Consider the following 12,881-nt stretch of genomic DNA (forward strand, 5'->3'; position numbering starts at 1 on the left):
CCAACTGTCTTCGGCAGTCGGGACTTTAGTCTGCCTGCAACAACCTAGTTTGTAATTATGTGTTAGGTTATAGTTATTTATTTAAAGAAGAGGTAAGATTGCAGATCTCGAAACGTAGTGTTATTGATTTATTGTATCACTGAACGAATGCAAATGTCCGGAAAAATCCTGTTTCAAATTAAGATTTTAACATAAATATAACTGTGTTATTAACCATATATATGGAGTCATGCTAGAAGTAAAAATGGTTGTGCTGTTATTAGCACTTGAGAAGCTTTTAAGAAATTTCCAAAAATAACTAACTAGACTAACTAGCAGTTGCCCGTGGCTTCCCATGCAATTTACTAAGTTTTGTAGATCAGCACTTCTAGTTCAAGTGAATTATAACTCCGACGTCAATGTTGAGTTTACCTTGTTGCCACAATCAAGAAAATATGCCCATAACTTTATATTTATGGTCATTTTAATTTACTCCGGTCTTGGTAACTTTTTATCCCATGGTTGATTTTACCTTGTTTCCCGATCATGAAAAATTAAAAAATTGTAATAAATCACTTATTTATGAAATTGTTACCGAAAAAACTGAAATTCAATACAAAATAAGCGCTGATTGCTGTCCAAAGGTGTTTTTTTTTTCTTCACGACAACGCACGACCACACACCGCAAATGTGACGAAACACCTCCAACAAGGATTTGGCTGGTACGTGTTTGACTATCCTCTGTACAGCCCTGACTTCGCTCCTAGCGACTTTCATCTGTTCTTACAACTCAAGTCGTTCCTTGGTGGTTAACACTTCAACAATGACGAAGAGCTGACAGAAAATGTTTCCAACTGGTTGAAGACACAGGCGGAAAACTTCTATGAAGCAGGTATACAAAAACTCGTGCTGCGCTATAACAAATACCTGCAAAATTTCAGCGGTTATGTGGAAAAATTGTTAAAGAGTTGTAGAAATTTGTGCAATAAATAATTTTTTGTATCTCTACAGACTTTAATTTTATTCCCAAACGGAACTTACTTTCTGGACCTACCTCATAGATTGTTTGGCTTGTTGAAATTTCCCAAGCTAAATGCCTAAGACATTACGATAATTGGTTTGATGAATACTTGTGCCTAACTTCATATTATTGTTATATGATGGGTGCATATCAACCAAATTACATCCTTGAGTATTATCACATGTCTGTTATCATAGTAACCTACATTATTAAGCAACTAGTGGAACTTATTTATGTTAATACAACTAGTGGAATAAGCATAAAATTTCAACTTATATCTGTTTGGTGGACAAATACATTTTAAGATCAAATTTAACCCATTCGTGACTGAATAAATTACTATAATTTTTGGACTACAGAACTGGATATTTTCCATGCTTTCGTGTAAGAAGAGGTGCACTTTGCATAACACTTACTGTATAACATGCTATGAATATTATAAATTTACCCTAGTTATTCCTTGTTATTGTATGAACACAAACTGTTAGTTTTTTACATATACATATATTTACAAATTTTTATTATACTTCTTTAGAAGTTGGTTGGGGTGTAAAACACCTCAAAACATGTTTCCAGATGAAGTGGAACATGACACTTTTTACATTGGTACACTGTTTCACTTCTTTTTCCCTGTGAGGCACAAACTTTACATTTTCTTGAGGGCCTGGCTTTGGTGGTTGGAGATATCTTTTCAATAAAATGCCCCCAAAACTTTCCTTGAAGGCGCAGTGGTGATTCTCCACAAGCGGGAGGCCTACCAAAGGGTTACCTGACCCCAAAAGGTTTCGTCACAGAAGTGATTGAACACATCTGATTCAGTGCAGTTTTCTTCTCACTGCCACGAAATGATAGGATTTATTCCATGATTGCCGGTAAAACACATTGCACTAGCAGTATTTGGTCAAACGCTCCACGCAAAATCACAAGGCCTAGCCGGTGGGTTATCGTCACATCCATTATCACTGCTGTCATCGTTTGTACCATCAGACATTTCATTATTTTCATGTATCATGTCATCTTGTTCACTGTCACTTTCCTCATCACCAGTTTCATCTAAAACATTAGCAACGTAAGCCGCAAAATCATCAGAATTTACGAACACATCATTCCGGTCGGGAGATGGACGCCATCTTGACTGTTTACAAACGAAAGACAGCTGTTTTGCCAAGATGATTTGAGACAATATCAGATGATTTTCAGCAAAGAAGAAGAATAAAAACATAAACTAGAATATTGAGAACAAAATATGCAGCAAATGTGAATGCCTCTGCAATCTATCGGCAATATATTCAACTACGTTGATGTCGTGTCTAGCGGACGGGTCTTTAGTCGTTATGCCGCATGAAGTGAAGGACGGAAACTGCCCGTCCAATGTCTTGAATGGGTTAATAATTCTAATTTTAAAATATCACATAAACAGTTTTCACTATTGTTTTTAATTTTATTTCTGTATACTGCCAATAGCACACACTTATATTGAGGCCTAAAAACAATGTCCTGTATGAATTTCTACAATAAACCGAGGGAGAAGAAGTTGGCAGTGATTTCTCCTTTGTTATTTTATGGTACACTGACACTAAATTACAATAGTCCACTTCTTTTAGTTCAGGTAAATATTGCTAGAGTCTTTAGTTCAATATTTTAATGCTGACAGGCGTAACGTAATCACGCAGTTTTGGAAACATGTGCCCCAGTCATTCACAAACCCATTCATATCCAGAAATGACAGTTCAGTGGTTAAAACATGTATCAATCTCAAGCATTTTCAATGTTGCTTCGATACAATTGTTTTTTAAAAGTTAAAGATTTATTAGTTTTGTATTCCTCCAATCATTGGAACATATGGTATTGTATATTACAACTACTGCACTACCAACGTACCTGACGGTAGTAAAACCCCAGAGGAAGAAGGTGAAGAGAACTATGAGGCTGAGGAATGCAAGACCAACACCTTCCCATGCCCCTCGCTGCAAGTAAGCCAGGGAGCCCATGCCACATAGGTACACGGAGGTTAGGCAAATGGGAGTGAGCAGGATTAGACAGAGAGCATCACCACAGAACCCGTGTGGTCCATCACGACTCTGTCTGCTGAACAGCCACTGTAAAGTAACACCATATTCACACACTGTAAAATGTCTAAATAATAAGTACCTGTATCCTATGTCCTTAATTGGTATAGTGTCTTTAATTAACATTCAATCTATGGATTAAAAAAACATTTATATGGTTATAACATGAATTTCCATTGTTCCGTTTAAAATGTATTGTTTATTTATTAAAAGGAATGTAGAAAGTATGAAAACTTTTAAATAAATTTTATTTAAATCCATTTAGTAGCTTTGGATATTCCATGGTTAATAGACAAGACAAGAAGACAATTCTTAATTTTTCACACTCATCAAGAAGGAAATGGTGTCAAATACATATCATCTTAAAATTTTTCCCAAGTTTGTTTGTCATTAGCTGCCTAGGTCTTCACATTCTCTGCGAGTCGGCTCTCCAATTCAAGAATTCTTTTACTGAGTAAAAGGGTCTTTCTTGTAACCAGGAGTGCAGGCTTTTCTTCAACTTCCTTCCTTCCATTTTCTTCAGTTCATCAGGGAGATTATTGAAGAATTTTGCTGGCATAGGTTGGTTTTGTTTCAGAGAGAGTTAACTTGTGGATTGGCAAAGTAAAGTTATTGGCATGCCTAGTACTGTAAGAGTGAATGTCTTGGTGCTGTTGGACATTATGAGTTGTAGCTATCACAATACACTCTACAATATAAAGGCTGACTACTGTTGATAACCTCCATTCTTTGAATACCCCTCTACAGCTCTCTCGAAATCCCAAGCCGGCCATGATTCTTAGAGCCTTTTTTTGAAGAATGAGGATTCGTTGGAGATTTCTTTCAGTTGAACCACTCCAAACCACTAAGCCATATCTCATATGGCTTTTAAACAGAGCATGATAGGCTGTTATTATGGCTTTTGTCGTGATTATAGCTTTCGTCCTTTTTATGGCATAAATTGCTGAGCTAAGCTTAAGGCATAAGTTATCAATATGATTTAGCCAAGGGAGTTTGTCATTAACAATGATTCCAAGATAATTAGTTGAGCTGACAGATTGAAGATTTGGTAGATCTGAAATGTCATCCTTCTTGTTCCCAAATGAAATTTGTTTCGTCTTTGATTAATTGAAAACCAGGTTATTGTTTCTACAGTAGTCCATAGCAATGTTAACAGCAATCTATGAATTTATTTCTAGATTTTCCACTGAGCTATTGGCAGTTAATAGCATAGAATCGTCAGCATACATGACTAAATTACTGAATGAATGTAAAACCTTAGGAAAATCATTAGTAAATAATATAAAAAGTACAGGCCCCAACACAGATCCTTGCGGTACACCACGGTCCATTGACAGGACCACAGATCTTGAAATTGTAGTAACTCTTTTTATGGTCTGAGTCACTTCTACAACCTGGTGTCTTCCTTCAAGAAATGCTGAGAACCATGAAAGTGCTGTTCTTTGGATTCCTAGATGAAAAAGTTTTCTTATAATCAAGTCATGGCTTAGACAATCAAATGCCTTACTCAAGTCAAGTTGCACTCCCACTATATTATTTCCAGCCTCGATATTGTCAACAATGTGCTCAAACAGATCTACTATTGTAGTCATGGTGGATCGTCCCTTCATAAAACCATGCTGTTTCTCTGTCAAAAGGTTGTTTATTTGAAGATGCTTGAAAAGTCTAGAGAGTACAATTTTCTCAAAAATTTTGGACTCAGTTGGAATCAAAGATATTGGCCTAAAATTTTCTATGTGGTGTTCACTGGATTTTTTTGAGAAGAGGGATAACTTTGGAAATTTTCATGCTTGAGGGGAAAGTACCATGCAGAAGAGATAGTTGTTTGATATGAAAAAGCGGTACCGCTACTTCATTTTTTACAAAATTTTAGAATTTTTGAGGAAGGGGGGAAAGGAATGGGTCCTTTTTTTATTATTGGTTCATGCTAGATGAACTTCTTAAAACCATACTTTGAATCCGCATTGGTTTATTACAAATAACTAATCTGTTTGATAATTTTGGTTTTCTTTTTAGTTCATTTTGTAGAGCTGGCAACTACAGTGGCCTAATCTCGACAGATGGTTGGTTTGCCAATTTAATGTACATTGCCTCTATTAATTTCCTTTAGAAATGTGGCTCCCGATGTATTATGTTGGCTTCATCACAATTCATATGACAGTCTTCGGACCAACAATGGTGTGCATTTTTTTATTTTCCTGTGAGAGGTTATTGGCCTCAGGTCAGTTGTAGGTGGTTGGTCAACGAATGCAGACGTATTGTAACCTGTATTCTGTAGTTCTGTTTTAATAATTATTGTTGTGTTTAGTTTTTTTATTAAGTGCATGTTTTTAGAGTTAGTGAAGTTGACACACAACATGGTGGTTGTGATTGGAGGCGTGTCACAGCCTCTGGTATGATTTGTTTATTTTAAACTATTTTGTAATTATGTGTTAAGTTAGTTATTTGCCTGAAGAAGAGATCAGATTGCAGATCTCGAAATATAGTGTTACTGATTTTTTGTTTCACTGAACAATGGCAAATGTCCGGAAAAATCCTGTTTCCTTCACAATTCTTCCATGGTCAAAAATAAACTTCAAACAAAGAATAAAGGGATTAGTAAAACTCTATTAGTTTTTATAACGTAATAAGTTTAATTTGAAGAACTGATCATTTGAATTGTAAATTACTATATGGGAGGTTGGCAAGTTTTAATTGTTTCACTATACACCATAAAATATAATTTGCGTACATAACAAAAATTGTTTTTCGTGCATAAATAAAAAAAAAAAACAGTACGGCAATCTTTTCAGGTTGTAAAAGTTCTAAAGAGAATCCAGAACAGATCCTTATAAAACTGAATATTTAGTCAATGTGGTTTTGGATTGAAACTTTATTATATTGCTAAATACAAAATATGTTCCCGTTAAACATAAAAACTATGTAGAATGTTTTTTTTTAATATTGTTAGATGTTTAAGGATAGACAAAGGGTGAAATATTAATCACTTCCAAGAGAAAATCTCTCTCATTAAATGTTAATATAATAGAAGTACGTTAAAAAACATATTTTTGCAACATATTTTTAAAGGAAATGTAACATAATGTTTTCAAGTATTAAAAAAATCCTCTCAGGTAATTAATGAAAAAGTTCATGTCAGTGTTAAGGTTAAGGTAACAACTTGAGGGTGAGAGATGGAAAGCTGGTGATATTATGATAGTAATAGAAGCGTATTGTTATGGGTTGGGTTGCGTCATTCAACAGCTGTTGTCGACAGATGTAGTCAACACAGACGAGGTGCTTAACAGTCACAGATAAATACTAGTCATACACGGAAAACTGAGATAACATACAAGTCGTACTGTACAAGGTCGTTTACACAAGGCATTATGCAATGCTACAATTCGTACATGTCTGCTATCACATTACTCATACTTAATTTTCAGCTAATTTGTCACAAACACGATTACTCTTTCTAACAAGGTGGACTGTGACTTTACACCACCCTCAGCTGTTATTTCCGACTGTGATAGTAGTTCCAAAAACATTTTGTCATCAGAATTACCATATCAAAACTGAAAGAAGCAAACCATTATTCAATAATATATCTACTCAAAAATCACTATTCATAGCTGCAACAGTAAACTTAAGTGAATAAATGAATGAAAAATTTCTTTATTGTTGTCAGTTGTACATTTTACATACAGTAGATCTTAAACTAAAAGTGCATTACTTTTCAGTTTGATTTATATAAAGAGTTTAAATACTGTATCTCCTTTATAGAGTTTAACTGCTGTAGCTCTTTAAAATTGTAAATACTGTAGTAACTTTAAAATGAACAAATGCAGTTTTAATCAGTTTATTAAATACTGTAACTCTTAAAAGTTATATTGTAGCTGTCTAGCAAACCTCCTTTCCCAAATTATTTTCTCTCTCCTGACGTGAAAAGGAAATTTAAGTTATGATACTAAGATTCCAAAATATAATATGCTAAACTGCAAAAATCAATATCGAGCTAACAGGATTAATGACATAAAGTACTAATTACGGACAAAAATGTAACTTAAATTTGCTGTTGATTGTAAGTCTATCATTTTCAGAACTAAAAGTCTGATTAGCGGCTAGTATCTGTTTTTTTATAATTAAAATATGTGTATGGGGTACAAATGGTGTGTTTACTTACATGTGTACCCCATTATATCCATAGCCTATCATAAAATTACCAAAACTAAAGAGGTAACACCATTATACTCATAGTCTATCTTAAAATTATCAAGGAAAAAAACTATAGCTTTGCAAGTTTATGGAAAACCGAATTTTAATTGTTTTGCAAATAATTCGCTCTGCTGCTCATGCAGTCCCTTGGGAAGCGTAATTATTAAATAAATGCAGTGTTTTCCTTTCGGATTACAGCAGACAACTGATCATGAATTCTTGAGTAACAGCAATATGTAGCCGAAGAACTTTCATCTAGAAGCGAATTACAATCCTTTAAAAATCTGAATATCACCTAAAAACTGTAGCACAGGGTAAAATCTTCTTGATTCAAAAAACTTCTTGATCCGAAAAACTTCTTGATTCTTGTACTTCAGAAAGTTTAAAGACATTGCTCTTTACACAAACCAACTTTAAAATCATAGCCCAAAATGCTCTCTCGATCTCCATGACTTTAAAACATTGATCTTTCAAAGATTACAAAGTACGCTAATGAACCCAAGGCCCTGACAGGTTCTTTCAGATATAAGGAAATGCTGGAGAGCAAGGAATCGCTGGGGTTTCATTTCCACTTTGATGAGGACTCTACTCTTCTGGAAAATGATCAAAGAGAGGTTCAAGAAGGAAGAAGGAAGTTTGGGCAGGGGATCTGAATGGATGGTTTAGTGGATCAGCTGATTTTCATAATGTAGGCTATCCCCGCACGCACTAAAGTGAAGGTGAAATGGTACATTTTTAAAAAGAAGTGCTTGCGTGAGTAATGAGGCTAATCAAACTAAAGAAATGCAGGAGATACAAGTGTTATTTGAAATTTGGGTTTACTTCCCTTGGAATTAAGCCGCTGTGTGTGGTGTGTGGTGAAGTATTGTGTGCTGAATGAATGAAACCATTGAAAATATTACGTCATCTGGAAACCAAACATCCCGGACTCAAGGATACACCAGTAAGTTTTCATGAACAAAAATGTAGCTTTGTTTATTCCACTACCCTTCTGTAACTCCCGATGTAGCCTTTTGGGACCCCCAGGTTGATATAGTGCTTAACTTTCTGATAGAATATGTGGGCATTCACTTTTACTTGGATATCCAGAAGTACAACACTACATCAGCTGTAAGTTGTTTAGTTGTAATTAATTTCAACAATGTCTGACTGCTTTTTACATTAATTTGCAAACATGTTGTCGGAATTACATGTAAGAGATGAAAGCACTGACAATCTGTTACTTGACAAACCTCTTTTAAGTCTGCAAATATTTAACCTTGCCGTGACAGTATATAATAGAAATTTGTAATTTTTTTTTAAGAATGATAATTGGTTTTCAACAAAACTGATGGACACTTATAATACAAGAAGAGATGTTGTCAAAATTACTATACAATGTACTTAAACTTTGAAACTTATCAACAATCTTGAAATGAACCAAGCTTGTCTTAAGACAATTAAACAAAGATTAATGTACAAAACCTATTATTGTATAAATGAATTTTTTCAGACAATGACTAAAACTCTAATCTCTGATGTTGAAAACATTTATTTTAATTTACCACCATGGTACCATTTATATTTTTAAATTATATTCAAGTTTCTATTAAATTATATTATAAGCTAAAAATAGCAATGGTTCAATATTATTGGCAGTTATTGTTATAAGGTAATTTTAAGTATTAACAGAATGGCCAGTCTCAATATACTGTTCTCTATCAAATGAGATATAAAATTTGATTGATTGACCGTGATATTGAGAGTTTTGTTGATGCCGTCAGTAATAAATAGACATTTCAGTCTTCAGTTATAGCAAAGAAAGGAGAGAGAGTGAACATTTATCTGACAATGAAGATTAATATTTAAATGATGAAGCAATATGTCTACAAAATGACAAGATTAGGCCTTGCCAAAATGAATCTAAACAAAATTCTGTAAGTGATCCAGAACTGCATAAATTTAATTTCACTGATGGTTTAGGTGTTTAAACCCTGTTAATTATAGGTCTGAAAATTTATTTTCAGCTAACCTTTACAAATTCCCCATTAATGCTAATCCTGCAGTCAATTAATCAATGCTTAAACTAGAGAATCATTTGCAATTTTCTATTTGCCATGATTGGGTAGACAGGGTGATGGTCAGTGAAAGAAAAGAAACTCCATATTTATATGAAATATGCAGTAAAATACTGGATTACACGCTGGAGTTACTTAAAAAAATATCATACAGAAAAAAGGTACAGTATTAGGTACTCTGTGTTAAGGACAAGAGTACAAGTGCAAATATAACCGTAACAGCATATCCAGTTACTTACTACTGCAACAGCCAGAACTGGATAAAATTAAATGTAAGTAATCACATACATTTGCGTTATTTTATACCTAGTTTAACTGGTATAAACACTGCGACATTAGTCTTGTACCGCTTTTAGAACAGTGGGGATACTATCAGTGTGTGTCCACTGCAGTCAATGTGTTAATTTAGCGTATCCTATACTTGGAATCTAACATGTGCATACATGGATTGAAAAGGGTTTAAGCAATATAGGTTGCATAGTTGTGTCACAATACATGTAGTCACTAAAGGATAACATACTTTAAGATAGTTACAAAAACTAAACCTACACTACTTCTATGAAAAAGACTTACCTTCCTGAGAACAAATATAAATATTTTAGGATGTACATTGAGGGAAAGTTTACATCTTATTTTGTCTAAAGACTGATTTGCGGGAAGATTATAGAATTTTTTTTTAAAACCACTCTTAGATTTTTAAAATTTTATTTATATATTTTAAAACATTTAAATATCAATTCTAGAGCTCACATTTAGGACCCTACAAGAATATTAGCGTCCAGAAATTTAGATAGTCCTATTAGAAATTTATAATTGTTACAAAACAAATGTTAGTGACCAAATCCTTTTACAGACAAAATCATTAAGGTAAACTTCAGATGTTTGTTGATTTAAACCCGTAAATGTTTTACATTGGCAGATAGGCTTGCCAAAATGTTTACAACAAGTAGAGATAAGAAGTCTGGCTTGTCCTGAATTGTTATCTCATATTGTAACATAAATATTTTGTCGTGGTTTGCAACCAAATGATTCCTGCAAGAAATTACAAATCTTTTGTGAGCAGGATTATATTTTCAGCACAATCAGAGATTGTAAGATGTTTATCTTTTCACATAATTTTTTTTAGCCTCTATTTCTTTTAACGAATATTAGGAGAAATCAAAACTGTAGAACCATCTGAAAACAGGAAATCACAAGTACTGCTGTTGGTAATTGTTGAATGTAGGTTGTTAATGAATAAAATGGGATTGAACATGGATCACTGAGAAAGGCCTATAATAGAGTTAAACGATTTAGCTCATCTCAAACATCCAATCTCATGAACGTACTATGTTTTTTAAACAGATTTTTCTACTTGTAAAGATCTAATAATCTAAGAATATCCTCTTATGTCTATCCTTTCAAGCTTTCTTAACAGGATTTTGTGATTCAGAAAATTGAATATCTTTCAGAAATCGATAAACAAACCTACAACTAGTAATTTTGAGTCCAGAGCTTGTATAGCGCTTGAACGAAAGAATAAATTGATGATTTACCTTTGTAAAATCCAAACTGTAAAGGAGAAAGTATTTTGTTTTTGTCAATCAAGATTACAAGCCTTATAAAAAAACTCTTGAAAAACTGCATTGCCTTGATGTTCTGAGTTAATTATAGCCTACAAAGTACATCATAAGAATTATATTTTTCGTTATCCAGTTGTTATTGACATCCTTTTTTAAAAGAGAAAGTTATTAAACTATTACTGTTAACAATTGCTTTACACATTATTGTGTTGTCAGACAGTTTATTTATATGAACATTAGGTATTAGCTTGCTTTCCGTTACATTTAAAGCTATAAATATACAACATTGTAGAGTGTACTTGTGTGTATTATGACACTGCTCATTCTAAAAATTGTAATAATAACCAGAGAGAGTTTTTAATGGTGGTCAACCTTATTAGAAATAGGGTTTGTCCCATCAGGTTCAGGTAATCGTTTCTCTAGTGTACTTCAGCTGGGCAATCAATCAAGTGGACATACCTGAATGATGGGTCGAGGTGTACGTTTGATTTTGAACTGGAACTTGCAGACCTCACAGCGGTCCAGGTTGGAAGTGGAGAGCCATTTTCTCCAGGCAGCAGATGTGGACGACACTCATCGAACCCATGCAGTCACATGGTGATATCAGTTCCTCAATACAGTCACCTGTCATGATCAATGGTATTATTAGTCAGACATTTTACAAGAACTTGCAAATATCTTGTGTGCTATACAAGAATATGATTCTAGTATAATTCTAAACAGAATGCAGCAGAAGTTATCGGAATTAAAACTTATAAGAAAAAAATACAAAAGAGTTAGAAAGTCTCCTCACAAGCCAGTTAGAAAGCCTACTAAGGGCATCATCTTATTAGTAAATAGAGCAATCAGATTTAACACAGATATAAAAGACCTAATGAAGAGAGATTAATTAACTATGAGCCAAAACCACTATTACTGTAAGGGTTGTTTAAAATGCACACATGAGCTATTCTAATAAGACCTATTGGCTCACCTACATTTGATGTATCCAAATTTTAATGTATGTCTAAGTTGTTATCTGATTCCCTGGGAAAGATTGATTTATAGTAATTAAATAATTTTCTTGTTATCATAAAAACAGTTTAAATACTTAAGAAAAAAACCTCAGGAAATAATAAAATTGGTAGATATATACTAATATACACTACTAAATACTAAATAACATATTGGCCTCATATCAAATTTTTCTTTTAATGGTGACTTATATAAGCAACATAAGAAGACAACAATGGGGTCACCAATGTCCAAGCCACAAGTTGTGGGTTTACTATGTAGGTTGGCTTCATGGTAAAGACTGTTTAAATTCCATACATCTCAATATCAAGTTCACTATAGAAGTTCATCACAACAGATGTGTACCGAATGGACGAAACACATAGGGTTGGATACCGCTGAGGTCGTAGTACGAGTAATAATTACTCGATTTGCAAAGTTTACTTATATGTTTAATTCTGACAAATAAACATAAAAGCACCACTTCTAGATGTAAAAAATAAAATAATATATTGCCACGTTGCTGCCAAATAGAGTGATTATTAACTAAATCATATCATAAGGGTGGGCCTAATAGTGCCAATGTTTTTCTGGGAATTTTGAATACGAACTTAATAATTATTAAAACTTTAAAATTGACTTCCCTTCACGTTGATGTCGACTCAACAGCGCGAGCGTCAATATCTTGGCTCGACATTGCAGCTGTAGTCGGATAAAGTGAAGATTAGTAGAAGAAAACGACGTTACACAAGAAAGTACACAAGAATGGGTACAATACCACACATATACAATTCATTAAACCTTTTCAATATTCTGCCACCTTCTAAGAGTCCATGACTGACACAATGTGTAACTTCTGAATAGTTAAAATTACGTCTAACTATTGGAATATATTTTCAGGACTTCTTTAATGATTGTAGGAGTTTGCTATAGTCTGTATTTGTTACCTATATTTATAATTTTAGCTTGTTTTACACTGTAATGATAATTAATTTGGTTATTTCAA

General features: G+C 33.6%; 1 protein-coding gene across 1 annotated transcript in view; it reads right to left on the bottom strand.

The window, feature by feature from the left end:
• Positions 1 to 11,513, bottom strand: part of LOC124371114 (E3 ubiquitin-protein ligase MARCHF3-like) — a 29,211-nt gene extending 17,698 nt beyond the window's left edge. The window contains 3 exon segments of the mRNA XM_046829428.1: positions 2,882 to 3,099; positions 11,342 to 11,428; positions 11,430 to 11,513. Of these exon segments, the coding sequence (XP_046685384.1) occupies positions 2,882 to 3,099; positions 11,342 to 11,428; positions 11,430 to 11,513 (389 nt within the window).
• Positions 11,514 to 12,881: the final 1,368 nt, after the last annotated feature.

This window comes from Homalodisca vitripennis, unplaced genomic scaffold (assembly GCF_021130785.1).
Source record: "Homalodisca vitripennis isolate AUS2020 unplaced genomic scaffold, UT_GWSS_2.1 ScUCBcl_949;HRSCAF=3940, whole genome shotgun sequence".
NCBI lineage: Eukaryota > Metazoa > Arthropoda > Insecta > Hemiptera > Cicadellidae > Homalodisca > Homalodisca vitripennis.